Source organism: Panulirus ornatus, chromosome 2 (assembly GCF_036320965.1).
Source record: "Panulirus ornatus isolate Po-2019 chromosome 2, ASM3632096v1, whole genome shotgun sequence".
Taxonomy (NCBI): Eukaryota; Metazoa; Arthropoda; class Malacostraca; order Decapoda; family Palinuridae; genus Panulirus; species Panulirus ornatus.
Window position 1 is genome coordinate 28712891 of NC_092225.1, and position 27688 is coordinate 28740578.

Consider the following 27688-nt stretch of genomic DNA (forward strand, 5'->3'; position numbering starts at 1 on the left):
GATTTCATTGTGGAAGGAGGTATGTTGCCTGTGTTTAAGTCATAGCATGTTGTTTTATTTATGGATGATATTGTAAATGTATTCATCATTGTTATTTAATGAAAGGAGGTATGCATCCTTTATTCAGATCAGCATGTCCCCTTTTTGATAGATGACATTGTAATGGCCTTCATACAATTAACTCTGGAATTTTACACGATGCCAACAGTTCATGTGTTTTGAAATTATTGTCTTCCTCACAAAAGAAAGGTGGGCTAACTTTGATCTTTGTGAATGTCTGAGATTTTTCATGATAAGATTACACTTTTGGTACTTTACAATGACTTCTTGAACCAGTATATTTTGTTAATGATAGGTTTTGCACTGTTTCCAGACTTATCAACAATGGCATTGGAGACTGAAAGTGCTCCTGCCTCTCCAACAAAATCCCCCAGTAACACAAATAGTCTACGGAAAAAGTCTTTACAAGAACGATGGCCCAGTGACCGTAGCATTGACCGCCGGTCACGTGCTTCTGACCCTGGTATTCCAACTTTACGCCCACTCCCAATATCAGTTACCTTTGATATGCGTAATGTATTGGCAATGACAGAGATAAAGACGCATATTGGGTATGCTAGGGCCTGGGTGAGACTCTCACTGGAGAAAAAGGTTCTCTCTAAACACTTAACAACACTCTTGGGTGATGCTGAGTTACTGCGAAGTTTATATAAACGTTATGCCTTCCTTCGTTGTGATGATGAGAAAGAACAGTTCTTGTCATATTTACTCTCCTTAAATGCTGTAGACTACTACTGTTACACCAATACCTATACCTCTACAAGTAAGTGTGCAGTGGCTTTGATGTGAAGTTTGTATGGCATGGTGAATTATTTTCCCCTAACTTTTTTTTGTTTAGCTTACATGTTAAACCTTAAGTAGTTGATTATTAATTGATGAATATGTAGTCATGTAATTGATTTCTTTTTGTCAGTAAATGCAATTTCATGACAGCTGTTGCCATTTCATTTCAAAACAGTAGGTAACAGCAGAATGCTTGTTCCACTGAGTCTGAAATTATTTAGAAGACTAAGTATGTCTTTTAATGTTAACTAAGGTGGAGTCTTACAGTTGTTGCACATTAGGCATAGGTAGAAAACTCCCATTAGAATTGTCTGTTTCAGTTGTGCCATACCGAGTAGTTATTTTTCCTTCACGGAAGTCAAGTGGAGCCACCACGTCAGCCAATGCTTGGGTCAGTCTTGCTGGTACACTTGGTCAGACTTCCAACATACCTGTGCCAAGAAGCCAGGTTGAACTTGTCTTTCAGGTAAACTTTCATTGGTATATAAGAAATAGTCATGTTACTACTGTCACCATTATTAGTTGATATTCTTAACTGTACTTGTTAGTCATTTGCAGCATTTTGTTTTGCATGGTTGTGATATAACCAATTGGTTTATATGAATATCAGAGTATTTGACATTATGAATACATAATGAGTTTTGAGCTCAGAAAATTACTTTTTCTTTTAGGGGAAGCTGGTGAGAAAATAGAACTAGACTTTCATCATTTTTTTTTTTTTTGATAATTTTTTGTACAGCACAAGAACTTGGGCTTGCTGACAACACTACGAATTGGCCATGATAATACTGGGATGTCTCCAAAGTGGATGGTGGAGCATGTGCTGGTTAGAAATGAAGTCACTGGTCACACATGGAAGTAAGCTGCTTTCCTGTAATGTATTGCTTACTTTCTTGTCCACATAGTAGATGAATAGACAGCCTGCTTGAGATGGAAATTCTTCAGAAGTTGTTCAAGGAATAATGATTTTACACTTGTCCTCAGTTGTCTCCAACGAAGCTTAATTGATTATCTGACTAGGATTTTAAGAATTACTCAGTATGGTTTTGGGGAAAGTCTAGTGTAGCTCTGCATTGTTATTTCCTTTGGATAAAGAGTGATTTTCTTCTTGAGTGCTAGTGTAGTGTTCAGAGAATACAATAACAATAGCAGAGTATGATCTAGAGCCTTGCACTTTTTTTAACTATATTAAATACCATAACTAAGCAAAAGGGAAGAGGCTATATGTAACTTTTATGGATATAGAGCAAGCTTATGACAAAGTTGAGTGGAATGCTTCATAGGTTGTGTTATATATTGGGTAGGGGGACAACTGTTGAATGTTATGAAAGCCTATAGAGAAGCAAACGTATGTATAGTAGTGGATGGAAAGTTGAATTAGTTCATTTTACACTTAGTTGATATAACGAGTGGAATAATAAGAGAGATGAAAGCAAAACTAGGTAAAGGGGGGTGCAGAGATGGATTGTGGTGGTGGGGTATGGTGGCTAGTGACAAGCTAGTATGCTAAGAGTGAAGAGGAGTTGCAGAAGATTGTAAGTGTGTTTTATGTGTTTAAGTGTAGGTGACCGAAGGTAAATGCGAGTAAAAGTAAAGTGATGGTGTTAGAAAGGTAACAGAGTTAAAGTTCAGATTTTGCATAACCCTGTAGAGTGAAAGAAGAAACTGTACTGAACTGTATTACAGATATTTGGGGAGAAAGAGTGGTAGAGGTTTGAGAATTTAAGTATTTAGGAGCTATCTTCGGTAAGTTTGGTGATTTGAAAGGAGAGATAAGGGTGAAAGCTGTTTAGGGTAGAAGAGTCTTGTGTCCCTTCATAGAATAATTAAGGGTTGAGGTGTAAGCATGTAAGTTAAGAAAGGATTGAGGGACAGCATGATCCTCACAACCCTGACTTTTACAACCAAAAGATGGGCATGAAAAGAGTCACAGAGGTCAAGAATTCAGGCTGTGGAAATGAGCTGTTGGAGAGGAGCATCTGTTATGACTAGATGGAATGAAGAAACAATTGAAGGTGTATGAGAGATTTGGTATGGCAGGGAATGCAAAGGGAATGAATTGTGGAGTGGTAGAGTGGGTAAAATGTATTACTTTGTGGTGGTTTGGGCATATGGAAAGAATGCAAAACAGGGAGTTTACAGTGGTGGTTTGGGCATGCGGGAAGAATGCAAAACAGGGAGTTTACAAGGAGAGTATATGGTAGTACGATTAAAGGAGTTGGTGTGAGAGGAAGGCCACCTATGACATGGGGAAGTAGAGCGGAAGAGCAGTGGAGGGAGAGAAATAATGTAAGAATACATGGAATGATAATACATTTATGAGGCAATCATGTAATGACAGGGGTAAGTGGTGACTCTTTTGCTGTGGCCAACCCCTTGATGGGAGTTTCCTGAGGGAATGTGCTTCAGAGATATAGATAGAATGTTTCATTGATTCTATGATGGGTTCATTAGGTGTTACTTAAGTCAATATGTGTTGGGATTGGTAAATTCCAGTCATTGTCAGATCATGATTGATTGGCTGTTGGTAGCTGGCATGGAGGAGGTTAACAGTCTTCTAAGTAGTTTGACGCCATTTTCTGTTGTCTTTATGCAGCTCTTCATCATGCACGTTTAAGGTGCAGGCCTTCATTGTTCATATGCTTTAAACAGTATAGAAAGATTTCATTTATATATATATTTCATGTCATTCTTCCCAGGTTTCCTTGTGGACGCTGGCTTGGTCGTGGAATTGATGATGGTTCACTAGAACGTATTCTTGTGGGAGAATTGGTTCCGTCCCATGTTACATCAGACGACTTGGTAGAATCCTGTCGAACACCCCCACGCTGTAGGTCTCCTAATGTTCCAGGGCCAAGACGTTCAGATTTAAGACTTACAGTTCCTGACATACAACAGCACTTAGGTATGGTTTCACATAAACTAATAGTATATACTTTTCTTTTGATTCATAAGCCCCATTAATTGCTTGACAAACCAGCAAAAAAGGGAATAATACTTGGAAGATACAGTTTTTGGAGTGAACTAAGTGTAGCTGCTTTGAAACAACAGAGTTGAAAGATTGTACAATTTTTGTTGTAATCATGAGTCAACTGGTACCAGTTGTAATGTTAAACAAAACTTTAATAATGAATGGTTTGGTTATGTTGTAGTATTTCTTTCCCCTTTCCCAGGTGACTCGGTAAACAGCTTGGTAAAGTACTTTTATAAGCCTGAGAAAGAGCGTGGGAGTCTGACGCTCTTGTTATGTGGAGACTTTGGCCTCGTTTGCTGCCTGGAGCAGGTCTTTTCGTATGGGTTCAAATCTACACGGTTTTTTGGCAAGAACCTTTATCTTTGGGATTATTTTGGTATGTTTTTGATTCTATCATTGATTGAGATTATGTTTGAGTGTATCTTCTACCATTCTACTTTCCATATACTTGTATATGGAGATAATGTCATTATTGTAGTTGTGCAGTAATGTGATGACAGTAAATGAAAGTAAAGGTGAGATGTTAGTCTTTGAAAGATGGGATGCCACAGTTCTGGTGACTACAAACAAGTGCAAAGTGGGCAAGAAGCTTGCATGAAATATTTGTTACCCTTATTCTATTGTATGGCTATGAAACAAGGTTACATAAGAGAGAAAAGCTGGTGATGGATAATTTATATACTTGGAATTAAGAGAACAGAAAAAGAATGAAGATATGTGAAGGATATGTAGTGTGAAGAAATCACTCTAAAGGAACGCAGAAGAATGATCTTTAGGACCATGTGGTCATATCCATAAATAACAGTGCAATTGCATGAAAACATTGGCACCAAATTTGCTTATATATTGACCAAACAGGTGTTTATCACAGACAGGCTGGCAATTACCTAGCTATGTCTTGCTTCATCTTAAAATATCTCTGTAGATTGTCTTTATAGGTATAAATGCACCATATATGATATAGCACTATTAGCTTATAAATCAGTAGAAAACTGTGTGTGTGTGTGTGTGTGAAGAGAACATCATAAGTTAGCAAAATAAAGAAAGAATTCACCTAGGCTAAATCTGCAATGTAAGATTTTTGTGGAAATGTCTGTTTAATCCCAATTTGATCCTAAACTTAGTCCAAAGGTGTCCAGAAGGTCCATTAGAAGCTGAATTCTGATACATTAAACACTGTTGAAAATGGGTGTTAGAATGAAGGATTATTATAATACACAGGCCGCAAATTGAGGATGTATATGAGCTTAGATGATGTACTCTTGTATGCACTTGATCCCTGTGATGGAAATGTGAATAAAGTTAATGGCAATAAGTAGATAGATAGGTGAATTTCATTGTTTTTTATTAGAAAAATGGATTTGAATATTTATAGCATTAGTTTTTGTTTTACTGAATGTGAGAGGGGCTAGATGATTCATAAAACAGGTCAGTTTGTTATCATTGTTTTGTCAGTTTTAATATTACTGTTAAAAAGCCAATATTATGAAGCTTATGCTGTTATTCGTTCTAGAATACCTAATCTAATGTTTAAGGAGACCAGAATGATTTAGAGATATGACAGAATTTTTTTATATTCTTCATAGGCTTTTTCATGAGAAGCAGGAAATAGACTGTTAACATGTATTTAGTAATGAAAATAAGTAATATAATTTTTGGTTCGAATATGGATGAGATTAATGTACTTCATTGTAATAACATCCATACCAACAGAGAGAGTGCAACAGCACTTTGAAGTGGTGTTGCGAGAAGAAATGGAGAAAGAACAGCTGACAGGGATTGCAAGAGATGGTAGAGATCATGGACTAGCAAGCATGGCTGAGTTTGTCTCCTTGGTGGCTCGTATCAATGCTTCATCCTCCCATCTTGGCAAAGATGATAAATTTCAACTGTTTGTGTGCCTTGCAGCCAGGTCAGTCTCAGTCTCCCTTATAGAATTTTTTTTTCCTGATTGCATTCCTCCTCGTGTTTTTAAGGAATGCCCATCTGAACGGTCGCATCTTAACTCATGCCATTGCATACTTTCCTTTACCATTTCTACATAAAACAAATACATTTCCTTCACTGTTGAAACATATAATGGTACAGCCTGTCCTAGAAAAGGAAAATTGTTTTAATCCTTACAATTATCATCCTGTCACGTAGACTTCTACTTTTCTAAATTGTATAAATCACTTCTCAACCCCCTTTTCTTCAAATACCTTAAATCTCACAATTATCCTTTAATCATCTGTATGGCTTTTGCATGACAGCTAGAGACTAAGTGTGAACGAATGGGGCCTTTGTTGTCTTTTCCTAGTGCTACCTCGCACACATGAGGGGGGAGGGGGATGTTATTCCATGTGTGGTGAGGTGGCGATGGGAATGAATAAAGGCAGACAGTGTGAATTGTGTGCATGGGTATATATGTATGTGTCTGTGTGTGTGTATATATATTTGTACATTGAGATGTATAGGTATGTATATTTGCGTGTGTGGACGTGTATGTATATACATTGTGTATGGGTGTGGGTTGGGCCATTTCTTTCGTCTGTTTCCTTGCGCTACCTCGCAAATGCGGGAGACAGCGACAAAGCAATATAAATAAATAATAAAAATGGCTTTTGCAAGGTAAGGTCAGCGGCAGACATCAATGATTCTTTCTGAATAGTTGCTTGTTATATATAGGATTGATTTGGCCTTGCTTGGAATACTGCTTTCACATCTGGAAAGGTTATGACTCTTTATACAGTATTTATTTGACTGCATAGAGCCCAAAGCAGTCTAACAGATCATCTCTCTCTATCTTACTCGAATACTGTTCACCACAGTGTTGGTTCTTTTTCCCTATTCCATATTATATTTTGGTGTTTGCTCAAAAAAAACTGGCCACTTGTATGCCCCTGGTGTAAGCCAGACCACATGATAAACAGTAAGCAGCTACACCACATGTCTACTTGATTTATGTGTGACCATTGGTAACTTAAGGTGTGCCATTAATGTCGTTGTTTCTTTGGAACTCTCTACCGTCTTGTGTATTTCTGAATATCTGTGACCTGTCTCTTTTTAAAAGGCAAGTTTCCTACTTTCAAAACTCATTTACTTTTCCTTCCTTTCTCGCATTTTTACATCCTTTTCTAATTTTATTATGGTTTGGTTGTAAGAGAACTTTATTTTATAAAAAGTGCCTATACCACATGGTGGGAGGATTGTAGAGACCAGCTTCCTGAGGGACAGCTTGACACTGTTTTGGAAGTTTTGCTTTTGTGTTAGTTATCTGCCTTACCTTGACCAAATATGAGGCTGTCTTAGGAGCGAGCATTAGACTTCATTTTAGGACTTCTCGAAATGGCTGCCTTTGGTTCATTTGAGAACTTTGCTGCCAGTAGTACTTGTAGTGGCATCCATTGCATTGTTTTCACACTATATCTTTAAACTTTTTCCATATACTGGGATGTATATGTGATGTTAAGGATCCCTACATGAGATTGTGCCTTTACATTTTGAAATTATTTTTGTTGTCACTCTTACTTGATGATAGATGTTTCTGGGATAAAACCATTAATAATCATATTTCCGTGTGACATAAACATTTACAGAAATACCATACAACTCACTTGGTATACTTTGAAAATACTCATGGTCTACCTTATATGCTGTGCACTGACATCATAAATTACATTTTGAGTATGGAGCTCCCATCAGGTTGAGCATTATATCATTTTACTCAAAATATTACTCATGTTCCAGTTAATCATGCGAACAGACTAACATATATATATTGTTCTTTTGTTTTGGACTTTGGCATCAAGTGTGCAAGCAAATTTGTTGATATTGCCTTACCAAAGATAAGTAGATAGGCCTCATCAAAGGGTTATGTCTCTGCATTCAAAACTTCGTATGTTACAGTATAGAAATTAATTTTTCAGTGAAACTTTTCTTCAGGAGAAAATCCTTAGTATCGAAAAAAAATCCCAACTGATTTTAACACTTTTTTTTTCTCTTTTCAGAGCACACCTTTTACCACGCATCTTGCTGCCTCTGCAACGCTCTCCAGTTACAAGTCACATGTATGATGAGTCTTCCTTCCTCAGAGACCCACAGCTAGTCCGAGACCTCATCAATGTTTTGTCTGCCCTAAATGAATTCGAGATCATACTTGAGAGTTCCTTGACACGAGGAATTGATTAAAAGCCCATATTTTGTTTGGATGGACAAAGGAATGTTTTGCTGTTGTGATACAAGTTGTCCAACCTATGGTGTCATGCTGCAGTAGGGAATCTTATAGATATATTATCTATGATACTCTAACAGGGGAAATAATTCCAGGTTGTCATTTGCACAAATTTCAATCAGAAATTGTACATAAGAAAAATGTCTTTTCCAAGAGAATTTTTTTTAAGAGCCGTAATAAAGACAGTTTTATATAGCTTAACTGCTATAAGTGTGATATATTTAACTGGATTAGCTTTACTGTACATGGAAAGCATTTGTCTTTCACCCGTAAGCTATATTTATATGTCATCTCAGTGTTAGCTCCTTTTATCCTATAATTTTAGCCATAAAGTTTGATTTACATTTTGTATGTACTTCTTACGTTTACTTGTCTTCCTTCTCATATGCCTTTTCATCATTCACTTTGATAGTCATTTATAATGGCAAAAGGTGGATGATAATTTACTACTGCAGCATTTCATATTTTTTGTTATATATGGAAGTTTTGAATGAAGAGGCTGGTACAAAATACTCATTTACATTCTCTTAAGTCAATTAGAGTACTGTCTCTCCATGTTTGCTCAGTATTTCTTTAGACTATTTTATACCAACCAAATATTTGTATAATACTTGTGATTTCTGTCAATGAAAATTAAGGTTACATGGCCCAAGAATTAAACGTGATCAGCATTTATTACCGACATAGAATTGACAAAACCAAAAAAGAGTTTATTACTGGAATGTAGCTTGAATATGTAAAAATAGGCATTTATTTCTGTATTTAACAACAAACATGGAAACAGCTTTAACTTAACATGCATCAAACAGAAAGTTGTCATTTGTAATGACAGCCATAGGCCTCATCAGTCATGAGCCAAGTTTAACTAAATCTACCACTCTAGATGCTTAGATCTACTTACCAGTAGTTAATTTTAAGTCCTTCTAAACAGCAGCTCACCTTGCTATAGAAAACAATCTATTTGGCTCTTCAGTTAGACCTTCCTGTCCCTTTAAATGTACATATGTCAGATATACAACAGTACGACACCTTTTAATGGGGCTCGTGGACCTTTAAGGTTGTGCCCTGCATAGGAGCAGCAAAGTGGCGGACTTGTCCATTTGGATGAGGTCTTCAATGACAGCGTACCCCTTTTTGTCAATTTAAAGCCTTACAAAAATTGACTTTTTGCTTGCTTTTATGTTAAGTTCAGTAAGTCAGGTATGGAAAAATAAGCAGCTGATAATGTGTGAAGTGTAGAAACATTAGGTACAAGTAGTATGTGGGAGCGTTTGGTAGTAGTAGTAGTTTGGAACATAGGAAGTAGTCAGTAGAAGCCTCTGGAAACACTGCCAGAGTTGCCCTCTGCTAGTGGCCTATATTGGTTGAGGTACTAAAGGCTAAGAAGCAGCACTTGAGTTCACCAGTTATGGAGATTTTATCTCTGGCTTCCCTTCAAGGGAGTTCCTAGAGGGGAAAGAGTGTTAGGTCTAGGTTCGTGTTATAACATATTTTGTTAAAAGTAATTGCAATTGTTTACAAGTAAATGCAATTGTGAGTTTTTATGCCATGGTCATTAAAAATTCTTACTGAGAGCAAACAGGAAATTGACTCCTGTGTAATTGTTCTTGTAAAACTTGTGGTCTTTTTGGACATTATTTATAACTTAAATCTCTCAAGCATCATATTCATTATAAGTTTTAAATAATGATATGGATTTTCAAAAGTTAATGTTTACATATTGTGTAAGCTTCATGGAGAGATTCTGCGACACTGACATTTTCTTTCCATGTAGTCATGAAAGTGTGGTGTGGTGTCAGCATCATGTTCGAGATCACGATACAGATTAATGAAAATGCTTACAGAAAAGCAATAAACCGTTGATGTAAAAAAATTCTATAAGTTGATTGTATCTTCTACAATAGTATAGGTGTATTTTACCCACTATACTGTGACCCTCATAAATTTCAGGGCTATTCATAGTTTACATTCATAGTTTACGGATACCAGCAATATCCCAAATCATTGAAATTATGCTGGATGAGGCTGTTTGTTTTTTCTTGACCATAGATTGTCAGTTTAAAGGTATTTCAGTATATTTACAGGTGGATCAGGGGTCATAGAGGGCTATCTTCTCAAAGAGAAGGATATCAAGGGTTGTAATGAGATTGAGATTGGTCTGTAGTCAATGATTACCAGACTGATAGAGCTATCATATTCTTGAAACTGGGAGCTCCCAACCCTTTCTAGCTGAAACTATTTACTCATTTCACAGTGGGTGATGTGGCTTTGAAAAACTTGTGCTGTATTCTCTCATGCTGCAGTCTTGGAATAGTGCTGCTGGAGACCTTGAATCATGATATTCCATTCAGTCAAAAAGTTGGTCCTAATACTCTGTAATAGCAGAAAGTTTGGATGCTGGCTTGCCTGTTGTTTCCATCCTCAGGTTATGAAGGCCTGGTTCCCAGCACCATACTCTAGCCATTTGGGACAATTTCCTGTTGCTTATATCAAGCCACAGGACTTTGTCCAGGGCCTGGACAAAGTCCTGTGGCTAGAAACCCTCAAAATCAGGGTGTAATTCAGTCCCCTACTGCAGCTCCTTGTGGAGGGTTGTCGCCACCATCTGCCAAGCATTGGCCAATAGAAGATGGCATTATACAGCTTGTACCTCTCGACTTATTGTTTTTGGTCCTCTTCTTTCTGGTGTCTCCAGCACAACAAGGCATTAGTTGATTTGAAGGTGACAGTAGTATATTTTCATGAACTGTATGACAAACTTGTCAATGGGTTGCACTTGAAAGGTTGTCTTGGGTGGTAGGAATATACAGTGCACCTTTTCATCCCTGCTACACAGCTGTTCATCCCACCATTAGCATGCCACACACTTCTATATGTCAGCACTGCTTCTGTAAATGCCTGATATTCCTAACCAACTTCATATACTCTTACCTTTTATTCTATACTGTCTTTCCTAGGCATGTTTCCACTGTTCATTGTTGATTCAGAAATCTGTTTTCAAGTAAGATTTTTCGCTAAAATTCAAAAAATGTATGAATCACAGACATACAGGTGACCGTCTGTTCATCCTTGTTTCCAGTTATTTAACTTGAAATAAGCATGTCTTGTCTGAAGATTCAGTTGGTTTACTTGGAGCAAATTAAGCCACTATATGTGGGCTGAATGAGCTAACTGGTTTAGTTAGAACACTGGATTCATGAACTTGAGATATTTTGCAGTAAAAGTTTTCTGTGATTCATATATTGCTGAGTAAACAGAATTTTGTCTTGCCTCAGAACTTATTTTTTTATTTTTTAGCGATAGTGTAATACTCAATATCCAAGTCTAATGTTCCAAATTTGTTTCGGGGTACTGAATTCTATAAAGCCAAAAACAAAGCAATAGGAAATGGGCCTTATTGTTCAGAAAAGTCAGTGCAGAGTCCAAATGATTTGATAAGAGGTTACGTTCAAGAATATATATATATATATATATATTTCTTTCTTTTAAACTATTCGCCATTTCCTGCGTTAGCGAGGTAGCGTTAAGAACAGAGGACTGGGCCTTTTTTGGAATATCCTCACCTGCCCCCCTCTGTTCCTTCTTTTGGAAAATTAAAAAAAAAACGAGGGGAGGATATATATATATATATATATATATATATATCGTATTAAATTAATCTGGATTATCCTTTATCTACCCAAGAGTTTTGTTTGCCAAGTCTAAATTGTGCATGAAATATTACCATTTCAAACTGAAAACTTTCATGTATTTCTCACTATAGTCCAGATTAGAAGTTAAACAATTGAAATTTGAATTGTATCTTTTTTAAATAAATTTTGTTTGTGAGTTTCATAACCCAAAAGTCGAGATGTGGTAAGTTCATTTCTTCAGTGAAGTGGGTTATCAGATAATCTCAGCTTACAATTCATTCTAACTATAGTTTCAAAGGAGGAAATGGAGACATCCCTTATATTATTGTATTTTTATGTTCTGTTTTGTGCATACCATTTCCAATATTTAAAATACAGTAGCTTATGCAGAATGTTTGCCAGACTCTGATTACTGTGATGTGTCAAAAGTCTGTTATAAGCAATTTAAGCAGTTGCCAACTACTTTTCTAATGCAAAACAGAAATTAAGTGCATATAGAAAAAGGCATCTTCAGGGAGCTAGGCGACTTATATGCAAGAGGAGAAAAATTGAAGGGAAGCAAGAAAAGGGGAATATAAAAATTGGCAGTATTTATAGGGTACAGTAGTATGAATTTGAGACATTGGGAAACTTCTGATTGGGGCTGTAGTGTGGATGTACTATTAAGAATATCACTAATTAGAGGAAGGTCAATAGCAGAAACATATAACAGCAGTGGATTTCATCTTTCAAATTAGTGCTTCCATGGGCATCCAGGGCCAACTTATCCACAATTGGGTATATTGTATTTCAATTTGTATAGTGTACATGGCATAATATCGGTAAACACCAAAAACTTCTTTAAGAATAATAATTGCTGCACATAAGCTTATGTAGATTGAATTAATTGATCAAATTAAACATTTCTCATATTTTACTTAAGCAATAGGAAAACCTATGCTCATTGTTTCTTCACTACACTAGCAGATGTTGAAATTAAAAAAAAAATTGTGTGTATTTTGCAAGATTTATATACCAAAGTAATACACAATTTTGGATAGGTTTATGAAGTTTTTTGTAATTCCCATTGAAGCTCTTAAATTTTCCTTGATATACACTTCAGTTCATTGAACAGCAAAATCAAGATTATAGTAATGGCAGGACCTAGTCTTTTGGATAAAAGAATCTTTTCAAAAAAAGCATACATCAAGAGAAGCAACACATTTCACCTCTGTGTGTGCTTATATTTATGGTTCATAAATAAACAAACGCCATGTGTTTACATTTATCACTCGAAAGTGAACGAAATCGTTTTAAATTTTTGTGTCTGCATTACCAAGGCTTGTTTTCCTTTTTAGGGTAAAAATTGAAGTTTGGTGTGGAAAGGAGTGCCATACTGATAGCAAAGACTTCTGTGGATTCCTCGAGCTGTGATACCTGTCGTGTTCATAATTCATCGCTGCTTATTGAAATTCATGCCAATTAAATGAATGATACTAAGCAAATACTGTTTCAGGATGTAATTAGTGAATTGCAATTATGAACATGACTGTTGTCAGTAGCTGCATATTGAACCCTAAGGGCTCATGTTGGCTGTCTGACACTACTCAACTTTTAATGAGTACAAAAGTGGTACTCCTGCGATAATGCTGACTGTATTGCAATTCTCACTGGGTGCCCAGACTTAAATGTAATTTTATGTGTATAGGAAACTGTTGTCACAATTTGTAAGTATAATTTAGATGCAAGGGCAATATTAATTTTGTACTCATAGTACAAGCTGTTACACTTGTTAAAAGTGTGTTAGTATAATTTAGCCAAGACTGCTGTGCTGTCACAAGGGGACAAATTTTATCCTGTGTTATGAACAAAGAGCTGATAATGCTCAGCTGTCAAGTACTGACAGTGTAATGTATATACATACTGCATGATTTGAAAGTCTCAATAAAATGAAACCCTAAAAGTAATGTTTCTGTTTCCAGCAAATTCTACTTTGGAATGTCCAACAAATTCATAATTTGACAAGTGCACAAACACGAGTGCATCAAATTTCATTTCTACAGTGTAGCATCTCCAACATGCACCACAGTTGTTGTCTGCCCTTTGATAACTATATGCAAACTATGTTCCCTCATTCAATTGCTAAACTTAACTCTTGGTTTACCTTTCCTTCACCTAACTCATAGTCGGTATGTCCATACAATCTCAAATATCCAGTCTTCATTTTTGCTGCCACTCATTTTTTATCCATCTACAACTCACATTCTTATATAACACACACATTCTTACCTACATCCACTTCTAAAAAACTCATATCTGCCTGTACCCAACTTGTTGCCCTACTATGGATACACATTCAATTCCCATGTATCTGACTTGGATGAATAATGCTCTATCAAAGATTCATCTGAAATATATCTCTTCCTTACCACTAGGATTAAATACCACTAACTAAAAATCATACCAATATTTTGAAATTCTGAGTCCTCTCATGTCTTTCACTAACTTTATAATCACACTCCTCTAGTGAAACTGAAGGCAAGCTAAGGGTACCAAAGCTCTTACTCTAATGCGACGTTATAATGCTGGACTATGGGACGTGGTGGACCTAAAAATAAAAATAGTGGTATTGTTGTTCCACAAATGACTAACAGTAAATGGTAGCACCTTAAAATTGCTCTATATAGTTCTTGAAGGACAATGAATCAAACTGGAGAACACACCTGGGAAGCACTTCTGACAACTGAATATACAACATACAAATTCTTTTTAAGTCAAAAACAAAAGTATTCTCCATCTTGAAGAACTAAAAGTACTGTGGTAATAAGGTACTTAAATCTTAATGGAACCACACTCACTATCATAAAGTGCTTGCAAAAGATGCTTACATAAATAATTAAATTTCTTTTCGTTCGGTTTCCCAAATAATGAGGTAATACCAGAAAAGATGAAACCAGTTCCATTTTCTGGCTGTCATGGATATTGCACTTGAATCTGATCCTAACATCTACAGTTAGGATCTACAAACCAATTCTGTTGTTTCCCTTTCCTACTTTACTTGCCTGGTTCACTCCAATGATAGAGTGTTGACCCCTATGGATCACACTGCTCCAAGTTACTCTATCCCATGAATGCCCCTCTCCCCCCTGAATGTTCAGGTCCTGGCACCTCAAAGCCATCCTTCCATTTCCCTCCTTCTTACTCCCTTCAATTTTACCACAATCCTCTTTATACGTCTAAACTATTTCAGCGCACCCTGGACTGCTCTCTCAACCAAACTGCGCTTCCTACCACATCTTGCTCTTACAGTGTTATTCCTTGCACAATGTACCTTCCTTACACCACATATTGTCCTCAGATATTTAATTTCCAATGCATCCATTCTCTTCACTTCTTCTGCATTCAGGGCCCAAGACTTGTATACACACAACACTGCTGTGACTATATTATACCTTGACCACCTTACGATTCACTCCATCTGCAATGATTTCATGTGCTGCTATGACCACTCCCTAGCACATAAAGCACTCTACTTCCATCAGATTTTTCCTTATTCAAACTCTCAAAAGTTCATCCTGTCTTGCCCCTTACTATATATAATTACCTTAGTTTTATTTACATTAACTTGGAACTTCCATCTTTCACACAATTTTTCTCATTTCAAACACCAGGATAGCAGGGTGAGAAAGGAGAAATAGAGGTAATTTGAAAAGAAAACAGCTGAGAAAAAAATAAGCTAATCCTAATTTTTTCCACAAGTTCATTAAAAGTATAATGTCAGTTAAAAAGCAGCTGAGCAGGTAATCTGGCTAAAACATTAAGGGGAAGAGCTGCAGAGAATGATGCAGAAGTTTGAGAAGAACAAAATGACAAGTTCAAAGAATTTTCATTGGAAGACACCAAAGCTCCAACACATGTGAGATAGAACAGGGAACACTAGAAGGTTTTCACCCATATAAGGCTCACAGTCCTAATGAAATTTCTCCATTTGTGTTGATAATCACTCATGACAAACACTTGCAATGTTAAGATGTCATTAAAGAGGCTTTTTTTGTGAACAAAGGTGGGATGAGCTGAGGGTGTTGTCCCATCCAAAACACCAGTGTCCCTATTTAGGTCTAGTGTACAGTAGCTCCTGCTAGGCAAAGTATCTTGAAGCTGAGGTTCTACTATCTAATGATAGAGTCAGGCAATGGTAAATGTGTTACATGATATGTTAAAGGGAAGTTATGGTAAATGTTTTATGTGGTATGTTAATAGGTAGTTACCAGCTACCTTACTCAACATTCACCACTATGCCAAATAAGTTATCATCTATGACCAGAAATGCCTCTTTGTACCTGTAACTGTTTTCATTATTTTCTGTGAAATGCTGCCAACTTCAGGATTTCAAAAGTAGGTGAATCTCCTTGTAGCTCTGAATCAATCAGTATTTCATCACTGCCTCTAATTGGATCCTATTAAGTTGGTGCAACAGGATCTTATACAGTGGCCATTCCAAGTCTGTGTGGGGTTTGAAAGTAGATGTTGGCAGCCTGGTTGATTTGTGAACCTTCATATCTGATGCTCGGCACAAAGCCATTCTTATGGTCAGCTGTGTATGATACTATCTGGAGTCGTCCATCAGGCAGCCTCACACGGTATTCCCCGTGTACCTGTGGAAGAAAAATATAGTTAAGTGATAACAAGGGCCAGATTAGCAGATGCCAAGCAAGATTCTGAAAGCAGATTTTAGTGGAATGGACTGTATGACTGCCTTCGACCAAATTTCAGGCCTTTCTAATACCTTCAAGGTACTGACTTAATTACTTTCTGTGTATGTGTGTGTGTGTGTGTGAGAGGGGAGCCAAATGTTTGCTGATCGCAATGCACTGGTGGCAGATCTGAGTGAGAAACAGCAGAAGCTGGTATCTGACTTTGGGAGAGTACATGACAAGAGAAAGAGTAAATGTAAGTAAAAGTATTGTCGTTAGGTTTAGTAGTGCAAAAGTGACATGTTAGCCAGGTTATGAATCTGAATGGAGAAAAGCTGGAGGAAGTGAAGTATTTTAGACACCTGGTAGTGGACATGGCAGAGAATGAACCCATAAGAACTGAGGTGAGCCATAGGGTGGGTGATGGGGCGAGGGTCCTAAGAGCATTAAGGAATGAGTGGAAAGAGAGTTGACTATCAAGGAGGAACAAAGATGAGTATGCTTGCAGGTATAATAGCCCTGACAGTGTTGTATGAATGTGAGGAATGGGTAATAGATGAAAATGTACAGAAGAGAGTACATATGTTGGAAATGAAATGTTTGAGGACAATTTGTCATGAGGAGGGTTGATCGAGTAAGATATAATGGTGTGCTTGAGTGATGTGGTAATAAAATAAGTAAGACTCAGAGCTGAGGACAGTGTAATGAAATAGTTTGGACATTTGGAGAGATTGAGTAAGGAGAGGATGACGAAGAGGATTTATGTATCTGAAGTGGATGGGCCAAGGAGAAAGAGGGGACTGATGGATGGTGTAAATAAGGTTTTAAAATGACTGGGGCTGGAACATGAAAGAGGGTGAAAGGTATGCACGAGTCAGAGTGAATCGGAGTGATGTAGTATGAAGAGGGTAACATTCTGTCAGTGGATTGAACCATGGAACATGAAACAGCTAGAGAAAACCATGGCTAGATCAGTGGGGCCCAGTTGTGGATAGCAGACTATGGATTTGGTGCATTGCTAAAGAGTGGATGTGAGCAATGTGACCTTTTTTTTTTTTTTTTTTTTGTCTGTTCCTGGCACTATCTCACTAATAGGGGAAACACTGAACAAGTATGAAGAGGCAGAATGTCCGATGTCAATGACTGCCAAATAATGGTATTTGCTTTGTAAGCAATGAGGGATCACAATGAAGGAAATTTTGTACCTTTGCATGAGACCTCAAGTGACAGCTTGTCTTCCCTGTGAAAGTCCTGGTATGAGTGAATTATGGGTCTAGAGCTTGTTCTCTCTACTCATTTCAGACACCAGTGATACACTTCCTCTGGATAATACATGGTGAAATAGCCTATTTGTAATGAATTTCATGCAGGGACAAGATATGATCTAGTGTTCTGTGAATGCTATATACATGTAAGGTAAAACATTTTTTTTAATGCTGGTTGTGGTTAAGCGATAACTCATTTGCAATAACTGTTCAAAAGGGATAAGGAATCAAACTCATTACTTGTAATCAATCAAGTCTAATCAAGTTAGGATAAAGCATGATACTCACCTAAGAGTCATTCAAATATAACAGAAACAGACTTGATAGGTAGGATCAATTAGGTATGACACATTATCAGATGTGATACTTAGGATGTCAAGTACAGAATGGGACTGAACTTGAGGCTTTGAATCAACCAGATGTACCTTAGTTTCACCAAATTTTGCCATAACATACTTCTGGGTAGCCATGTATACCCTAGATGTGTCAAGGGGAAGGGCATTAGGGACAATTACCTCCATATTTAGTGAACTATTTCAATGATTTATACCATCAACCAATAAAAACATTCTGTCCATCACCTTCCTAAAAGAGTGACACATCTATAATATTGTTCCCTCTGTAAAGCATCTGAACTTGTTTCATGGAACAGGACTCCTCTGCCTATTGATATCAACTGTGTTTTTACCAAACATCATAAATATGCAAAAAAGTTTGCCGGCTGCTATACTCATTCACAGTAAATCTTAGGTTGATAGGTCCAGCCAATCTAAACTACAGCTCTATTAAAATAGGCCAACTGGTTTTAGTCATTTCACACCAAGAAAACCAGTTCTCATCCTGGATGATGAGAGTGACTTCTCATCCTGGACCCTGAGAGCTGGCAGATTCTTCATCCATGATGATAGTAACCATTATACTTCTCTCCTACTGACCCCTTAAAATTAGCTTTTTCGCTTATGTCAGGCTTGTCCATTAGTCCTGAAAGCCAGTCGATTATCACCCAGTATAAAGATGGCTATGCTCCTCATCCCAGATCCCAAATCATGGAAGATACCAGGCTTTTTCCACCCCTTTGTAGAAGCAGAGTGGGCAGTTGTTTTTCTCATACTGGATTAATGCAGCGACTAGATTTCTTTTGCCCAAAAACATGAGTCAGCTGGTTCCTATCAGCCTAAACCCAGAGAGTACACAATGCCAAATGAGTTCTAATCGACACTAAAAAGGGATACGAGTATGTTCTTTTGACAATTTTGGATAATGTGTAGTATATCACTGAGGCAATTAATGCTATAAATGTAAAATCTATTCAAGTTCAAAATATCTAACTGCACTAAACTAAGATTTATAGATGAATGGTGATACAAAAAGTTGTGCAGATACATTAATGGCACACCACTTGAAAAGATTATGAACACTGCCTTAACCCATGGCAGCAAACTGTGTTCTTTCATTCTGCGCCTTGACAGGCACGTGGTGCCTCTCAACCTCAGTATGACAGCCTAGTAATGCATTCTGCCCTAGAATAAATCAACTCAAAGCTGTCAGCGATAGTGAACTATAGTCCATCCCCCACCCAACTACTCACCGTCTCGCCATTGCTGTGTTCCTGGTGTCTGAAAGAGGCACCATGGTGGAGGGAATTCACGTCATACCGGTACACATAGCTCCCACCCTGTGACAAGAACAATAAAACCTTTACTTGATCATGTGTGGAGGTCAATATATTTACATTATTATAACCAGGGACCAGACTTTACCTTAAACTGTTGGAAAGAAAAGAATGAAACAGCATGTAATGTTTAGAAGGGGAGCTAATTTCCAGCTTTTAGTTCTGTAAGTTCATAAGGTAACTAATACTGGAGAGGATCTGAAATATTTATCAATCTGAACAATTAACTGTGAGTCAGTTTGGAAGGGGGAGTCAATCCTTGGTTTTCACTGGCTTTCACTAAGAATGGAATGCTAAGAAAACAAAAGTATTGGTATCTGGAGGAACAGAGGGCAACAGGTTGAAAAGGGTTTGGAGTTTAACAAAGGTGAAGGTATATGTCTCATGATATGGGAGAGTTGAAGGCAAGCATGCTGAAAGGTAGGAGACAGTCCTCATCTTTCCCAAGTTTTTCATTTCTCTGTCTTTCACTTAGCATGGAATCATCCATCAGTGTGTTTGTTCCCTAGTTCTGCAAAGTGATCAAAGCCCTTAGGAACAGGCTAATGAATGGAGACCTGAAGAGATGACTATGGGTTTAAATATAAGAAAGTGGTCTGCAATGACAAGAGAGCACAAGTATTCACTGACTTAAAAACAGTCGAGGAAAGAGGAATTAGGAAATGAGAGGGAGATAAAGAACAGAGAAAGGAATGATTGAAAAAATAATTAAGGAAAAACGAAATCATAGGAATGTACACATACTACAAATTGAAAAAAAAAAGAGGTAAAGGAAGAAAAAAATTGTTTTATATGGAATGACAATGAATATAACACCATAAACACAATCCTACATGGAAGGTTCAGCCCAAAAACACTGCTGGATGGTCGCAGCGGCAAGATTTTTCAAAATTCCAGACCCAGGCTGCATTTACTACTATGATTACAATATTCAGATTACAAGACATGAAACTGCATATCCAAAATCAAGTTCTTTGGACTCATGGGAATGGGTCGCAGCTGCAAGGTTTTTCAAAATTCCAGACCCACGCTGAATTTACTACTATGATTACAATATTCAGATTACAAGACATGAAATTGCATATCCAAAATCGAGTTCTTTGGACTCATGGGAAATACATATTTGAATATATGTTAAACAAATGGTAAATAATAAATTCTGCTTGTGAGTTCGGACCTCTGTGGTATTGTGTCCAGTCTTTCTGTCATTGCCTGTGAACTGGTGAGGAACAGGAGGTAGGAGAATGTCCCACTGCTTGACCATGCATGATCATATACAAAGGAAAGGTCTTTGTTGCACCGGTTAGTCCTGATGATTAACTTCCATAACAAGATTTCACAATTTTCCGAACTTTACATGAATGAAAGTATATGTAATTCTCCAATATCCTTGACAAATATTTGACACAAGCATAACAGTACAACCCAGTGGTACGATGACTTGAGCCTTAAGAGCTCAAAGTAAGGGAAGAAAGCTGAATGAGAGAAACTTGGAGATGAGACCCCAGTGCCTTATCAAAAGCTTTTGGTACATCAACTGCTAAAAAACTGGTTCTCCAAAATCTCTCATGTTTAGGGAGACAACATTCAAGATGTTTAAGAAAATGAGAGTAAATGATAACTGGATAAGTCAGACTAACAGAATAATTGATATAACACAACATTATTCTACAAAGGAAAAATCTAAAAAAAAAAGTAATAAACAAACATTTGTACGAGTTAACAGGCACACTTCTTCAGAACAATAATAAGGATGCCATCTGGTCAAGGCAGAAAGGTTCTTTTTGGACTCCATGAAGAGACTACAGAAAGCAAGGTAGGATATAGAATTAGCATGAGGAGTAACAGGGGTTGTGGGATTATTTAATTACACAAGAACACAGAAACAAGAAGTATCCTTGTCAGCGGGAAGATCATAGCACTGTCTGAACAGAAAAGTGAAGGAAATGTAGTGCGGGAAAAGTTGCTCAGGACACTTTTGGCTATAGGCCAAAAAGATCTATCAGAGGATGAAGAGAAGCTGCTGTACTTCCTAGGGACAGAGGACCAATGTGCCTCAAGGATGACATACAACAATTTGAAGCAGTGATGAAAGCTGAATGCAAAAATTGATAGAGGAAGGATTTTAGTTAGTCTCTTGCCCAAATGGTTTTAGAACTGAATTCTACAAAGGACATAAAAAAGATGTAGTTTTGAGGTATGTATGCCTCCATTCCTACAAAAAATAAACCCTACAACATAGCAAAGTCAAAGCAACATCAGAGGACAAGCAACAATCCCCCAAAGGAGCAACATCAGAGGACAAGCAACAATCCCACAAAGGAAAGTCAGAGAAGAACTGTTGCAAGTTAGTTATGGTTATCAAAACTCCAATATTCTCTTACCTACTCCATAAACCCTAGTAACTCACTAAACATATCAAAGCTCATCGCCAACGGCATCAAAAACACAGAAATAACCAAGTCAGAGAACACAACATACACATAATCCTCATCCAAGAAACCTGACACACCCACATCGAACCTCTCACCTTTCTACAACTGTCAGAAACGAAAGAAAATTGGGGCAAGGAGGAGGATTCGTAACACTAGTCCATTAAATCATCCCTTTTTCCAGCAGCACTAATCATTACAAAGCAGCTGACAGACAACGGTACCCTAGCAATACAATCCAAAAAAAATATATATATCAAAGTAACAACATAATACCTACACATTTTCCACTGCCAGATATACTCCTTGTTGTGTTTCGGGGTTCTTGAACTTCAGGGAAACTCGTATTATTCCATGTTGCAAGATTCACAGGATTGTATGCATCAGCCGTGCAATTTGAACCGGCAGCGCACTGTTTACATGCTACCACCCACAATCCTCAGCAAAAGAACATCAACATGCGTTTGTCTATCAAAACATGTAGTGTTCTTGTGTAAATCAATCGTAAAATTATCTAGATAAGTATGCGTGTATATGCAGACGTTCAATAGCATGACTAATACCTATGAGAAGAGATTTCAATGCAAGCCACACTACTTGGCTCCACACTCACACCCGTGACCTATATGTCCGTTTGTTATACTTTGATTTGCCCGTCAGTTGCTTGTTCATCATCTTTTATTCATTGTTCGTTTCGCTGTTTCCACTCCCTCATCTGTGGTCATCAGTCCATACGTTTATTGGATTAATTAGGTTCCATGAACATCCCGATGTCAAGCTTGAAAACGTGCGCATAGTGGAAAGGGGCGACGCTTTTTATTTATATCATGTTTTGTAACTTAAGTTGTCTTTTCATATTATGCCTTGTATAGTAAATGTTTTCCAAATCACATGTGCCACATAAAAGTCGCTTTAAACCTTTGTATTCCCTTGAAATCTTCTGCTAAAGGCATTCTCTTTGCTCTTTGATATTATTCACCAACATAGTATATCGTATGTTTTATGTTAGAAATAGGACATTAATTGTTCATTTACTTAGAAGTGTTGAAAACAGATTTACATTACGCCACGTTCTGTTACCGAAGACAATTCAGATTGATAAAAGACTGATTAACGGTAATGTATTATTAGTATAACCATGATGACAGTCCTGAAACAGACAGATTATAGTAAACATTAGAACCAAACACAAATAAAAATATAATTACCTTAGGCTCCCTGTAAGGCGAAGTGGTGGTGACACTTTTCTTGTAGATGAGTTGTCGCCCTGGGGAATACCTGAGGGACTGGGCCTGGTATCTGGGTGTGGGGGTGACGTATTTATAAGGCGAACTGGTGGGGAAGGGGCGCGGTGATGGGTATTCATGCCTGAGGGACGTGACATGGGCGTATGTGTCGAGAAAGGGTTTTGGTGTGGTGGTTACCGGGACGTTATCATAAAGGGGGATTGTGGTATCCCGCTGGGAAGGATCCGATTGGAAGAGGTAAAGGCTAGGCCTGTATGCCCTCCTTTCAGAGCGGTAGATGCTGGGCCTTAAGTACTTGCGTGGTGCACTAGTGGTCGAGCTGATGTACCTAGTTCTAAAGGGGCTCTTGCTGGATACGGCCGTGGGAATCTTGAGACCGTATGTGTTGCCGTCAGCATCGCGACGCAAGTTAAGGGTCTCTCTGTTGCTTGGCGTGAGCCGGTTAGCACTATCGCTCCTTTGAATGTTGCTGGGAAAGAACCTATCATTGTCTAAGTTTCCCTTGTGATATACAGAGACCCTGCTATGCCTCTTGCGGTTGGTGGTGGTGGTGGTGGTGGTACCACAACTGCTGCTGGTGGCTGAGCATCGCCGCTGACCGGGAAAGATCCAGGTGGCAGAGACGACAGACAGAAGACACAACACTAAACACTTTCTTGCCTGCTTGGGAACAAACCAGTGTTTATAATTTCTTCCATTAATCATATACTATTCGTATAAGTTTTTCAGCTGCTTGGTATGGATATGTAAATTTCTAAAAAAAATTTTTTTCTTATGATAATGAAGTTACCTTGACCTTGGTTTCAGAATGTGGGGTTTTTCATGATTTAGTCTATTGAAATTATCCAAAAAATGAATGTTACTCTGATTTTATGTAATATTTCATACACCCCGGGGAATCTCACGAGTCTTTTGCAGTACTTAGAAAGATTATTCGACAATCTTGACCCTATTTTATGTTCCTCTCAGCTTGTATTGCATAACTCTGCATTTCATATATAAATGTTTGTTACCCGTCCACTTTCTCCTTGTTGAATTAAAAAATCATGTTACATCTGCTGTATATGTTAAATCTTTGGCTTAAGTCAGAGTACTCGGCGGTAATTTCACTTATGTGGCTTTGGAGAGAGTTAAAGGCCCCCGATTGTTGACTTGGTGAGACAGATGATCGACCACAAACGAATACTTTGGATCCTGCTCCTACATTTTTGTTACGCAGGTGAGGGAAAGTATTTCAACACCTGCTTATTTCGAGATTATAGCTAGTTTATTCATATAACATAGGGTTCTCCCGAATACCAATAATGTCCACGTCTAGCACGAGTTTCAAGGGGAAAAAATAGCTTTGTGTGATGTTATGTACTTGTACATAACTATGCATGTTTTCATGCATAGATGAATACAAAAAAAAAGAGGCTGCAGTATTGAGGGGCAATATATGGAGCCAGCTGCGTGGGCTATGGCCGTGTGGGTGTAGTTACGGTAGATTCTGTGGCTTCTGTCAACCGCTCACCACTAAATAACTTTTGCCCGAGACCTCGGCATGCCGCCAGATGGCGGCGCCTTCCGTCCTCTCGCATCAGCTGACATATCGCTGGAAATCAGACCTTTTAAGCCCGACTTTCAGACCTTTGGATATGATGGATATGTCTGTGATCTGACTCTTGAGGGGCAGCACATAGGCCATTCCATTTTACTCACGGGTCGTACCATCGCTCGTGCTCGAGTCGAACCGTTGAACTTAAAGGGTTAAATAAAACATCCAATCATTTCAATTAAGGATACACGGTCCTAAATTACTTTTTAACCAGCTGATGTCCAATGCTAGCGATATTTTCGATCACTTCGATTTACAGAAGACGATTAAATGCTGAAAATACAGAACGTCTCGTAACAAACGACAGATCTGCTATCTTAAGATCACATGATGTTGGAAGCTGTTTCGTAAACTTGTAAGTCAAAGGATTATTGCAATAATCCTTAGGCAGGACTAAAGATGTTTCGAGTACTTTAAAATCGCATATAACACAATGGGAGTTAGGTGATGGAAGGTTACATAAAAATAATAATTTTCGTTATCCAACATCTTATTCTGTTTGTTGCTATATAATTTTGGATTCACATCCTTTGCATGATAAATTAACTACGCTAAGTTGACCTATATTAATTAGGCGTAATTCTAGGTTAAACTATGTTAATTAACATAGGCGCTAAACTGAACTATGTTAAAAGGTGATTGTTTTATATTCGCTTGAATATTTGCTGAGATAGACTGAAGTCTGTTGATGGTAGTTACAGCTTCTGTTTTCCTGGTATACAATATTCATCAGTTCAAACTGGATATTCCGATATTCCAGTGGTCACGTGCTATCTAATGGTGTGTTCCATGTGCCACAAATCCTTCCTTAGCGTTTTTTCCCTCCGGTGGGTTTCAGCGTTTCTGTCTTACCAACTTCATATGCTGAATGTTCAATGTGACGCCACCGTTTCTAACCTCGAACATGATGATGGGACCCTTGAGGACGACTTTATAACCCTTGTTAATGGCCTGGACTCAAATCTGACCCCAAGTTTCAGGCCAAAACACATCGTTCCTGCTCATGGGGGTAAGGGGACTTCCCATTCATTTCATTCTGTTGGTGTAAATGTTCGAGACAATTTACTTCATCGATTTATTTCAGCCAGGAAAGTATTCTTCCTGCATACTTAGAACAAAACTGGAAAACCAAATTTATCACTGGAAAATTCAGATTTGTGCAGGAAAATCACGTGTCCCATTATCTTATACAGAATTTTCATGGTTTTCACTGGGATGAACACGTTTCAAAAGTTGTTTACTACAATGCACTGTTCATCTTGGGTGGTACCTCTCACTATTATTCCTTGTGCTTTAACAAACTATAAACTACTTGTTTCTAAGTAATCGTGTATCCTTGCTTAGTATCCGGTAACAATTTTGATTCTGAGTATAAAAATTCTCCAGTATCTGGGGTCATAATATCTGTGATTTGTGTGCACAAATCTTGCGCATCAGTCTTGACCTTTTAGAATGGCTTTTGTTTCACTGTTTCGCATTCCTCACGATTCTCATGGCACTCAGTATTATTCATAGTTGGTACATCAAAAAAAAATCGAAATTTCACAGCCCAATAAATACTGAGATTCCTGTTGTGGTGACTTGCCTGCATGGCTTCCACATGCTACTCTTGCGGCGCACTGTTAGAAACTGAAGGGGACGGCGGTTGCCGCGCTCCCTCGTAGGACCGTGCAAGATTGTACATGTTTTCTGTTCCATCGTGTAGTAATGTAGTAATGACAAAAAGGGCTTAAATATCAAGTATAAGCCATAAGAAACAAGAATATTATTCTTCGATATTATTGCCATGCGTCCATAAATAATTTGTTTGGTAATCATATGACAGCAATTTTGCATTTAGCGTTCCGCCCTAGTATACCGTTGGTGGTTTGATGGAAGGGTTTTGTGCTTCGTCTATTTTCCATGCAAGCAACTTTACTTCTTCATTCCAATAGTCACTACCCTTCTCATCTGTCTACCTCCCATCTTTTACACGTGTTTCTCACACATGCTGGTCCTGTTTGCCTAAATACTTACCATTACTCATCCAGTCTCCTAGCGTCATTTACTCTCGCCTTTTATCATTCTACTCTTAATCTCTCCTGGCATTTCAAGACAAGTCTTTTTGCCACACTCGCTACTTTCACCACCCTCTTCTCACTTATATCCTCTTTTCCGAATATCTCAATAAATCTTCACCCTTGCAACCACCAGGAAATGATCAGACACCCAACCAACTGCCCTTCTTAGAACACTTACATCTGAGTTTCTTTTTCATACTTAGCATCTTTCCTACCCATCCATATGCACTTGTTTATGCTTCTCTTTTTAAACCAGGTAATTTAAATCACTAGTCCTTTTTCAGCAGACAACTCCACAAGCTATTCACCATTTCTCTTTACTTTACTGAGTACCCCATGCCCTCCAATTATAACTTCAACGTCCACATTACTTACTTTCACACTTAAAGTACCAACTACTACTGCCTGATCTCTTGCATCAAAACTGTTAACACACTTACTCAATTCCTCCCAAAACATTTGCTTTTCATCATCTTTCTTCTCATGACCACATTCATATGCATAACCACTCTCGTAATCCACTTTCATTTTTATCAACATCAGTTTAAAGCCAACTCCCTAACACTTTCACACATTCTCACAGCTCTTGCTTTAGTGAGAGTTGTGGCAAGTGGTTTAATGAGGAGAGAAGAGACAGATGTTGTGGATGGTACTCCCATTGAATTTCTTAAGAAAGGTGGTGACTGTGTTGTTGGTTGATTAGTTACGATTGTCAATGTGTGTATGAATCATGGTGAGGTGCCTGAGGATTGGCAGAATGTATGCATAGTGCATCTGTACAAAGAAAGGAGGACAAAAGTGAATGTTTGAATTAAAAAGGTATAAGTATGTTGAGTGTAGTTGGTAAGCTGTATAGGAGAGTGCTGATTGAAAGGGTGATGGCATGCATAATCAGAATGGGGAGGAGCACCATGGTTTTCAAAGTGGTAGGGGATGTATGGATTATGTCTTTGCCTTGACGAATGTGTGTGAGAAATAATTAGAGAAACACAAGGATTTGTATGTGGCAATTATGGCTTTCTTGAAAGTATATGAGTGGGTAAACAGAGAAAGTTTATGGAAGGTGTTATGAATATATGG

General features: G+C 37.9%; 1 protein-coding gene and 1 long non-coding RNA gene across 4 annotated transcripts in view; one reads left to right on the forward strand and one right to left on the reverse strand.

Annotated features, from left to right (window-relative positions):
* The window catches only part of pns (DENN domain containing pinstripe), a 163972-nt gene extending 151471 nt beyond the window's left edge, over positions 1-12501 (forward strand). For all 3 annotated transcript variants that reach the window (XM_071673403.1, XM_071673399.1, XM_071673409.1), the window contains 7 exons: positions 374-823; positions 1164-1309; positions 1583-1701; positions 3543-3748; positions 4017-4193; positions 5531-5729; positions 7807-12501. In XM_071673403.1, the coding sequence (XP_071529504.1) occupies positions 374-823; positions 1164-1309; positions 1583-1701; positions 3543-3748; positions 4017-4193; positions 5531-5729; positions 7807-7987 (1478 nt within the window). In that variant the 3' untranslated portion in view covers positions 7988-12501. The remainder of the gene's footprint in view (positions 1-373; positions 824-1163; positions 1310-1582; positions 1702-3542; positions 3749-4016; positions 4194-5530; positions 5730-7806) is intronic.
* LOC139755302 (uncharacterized) lies at positions 12306-22144 on the reverse strand. The gene is made up of 3 exons (XR_011714071.1): positions 21985-22144; positions 19189-19275; positions 12306-16296 (listed from the first exon to the last, which is right to left on the reverse strand). It is a non-coding gene; the product is annotated as an uncharacterized lncRNA (long non-coding RNA).
* Between the last annotated feature and the right edge of the window lie 5544 nt (positions 22145-27688).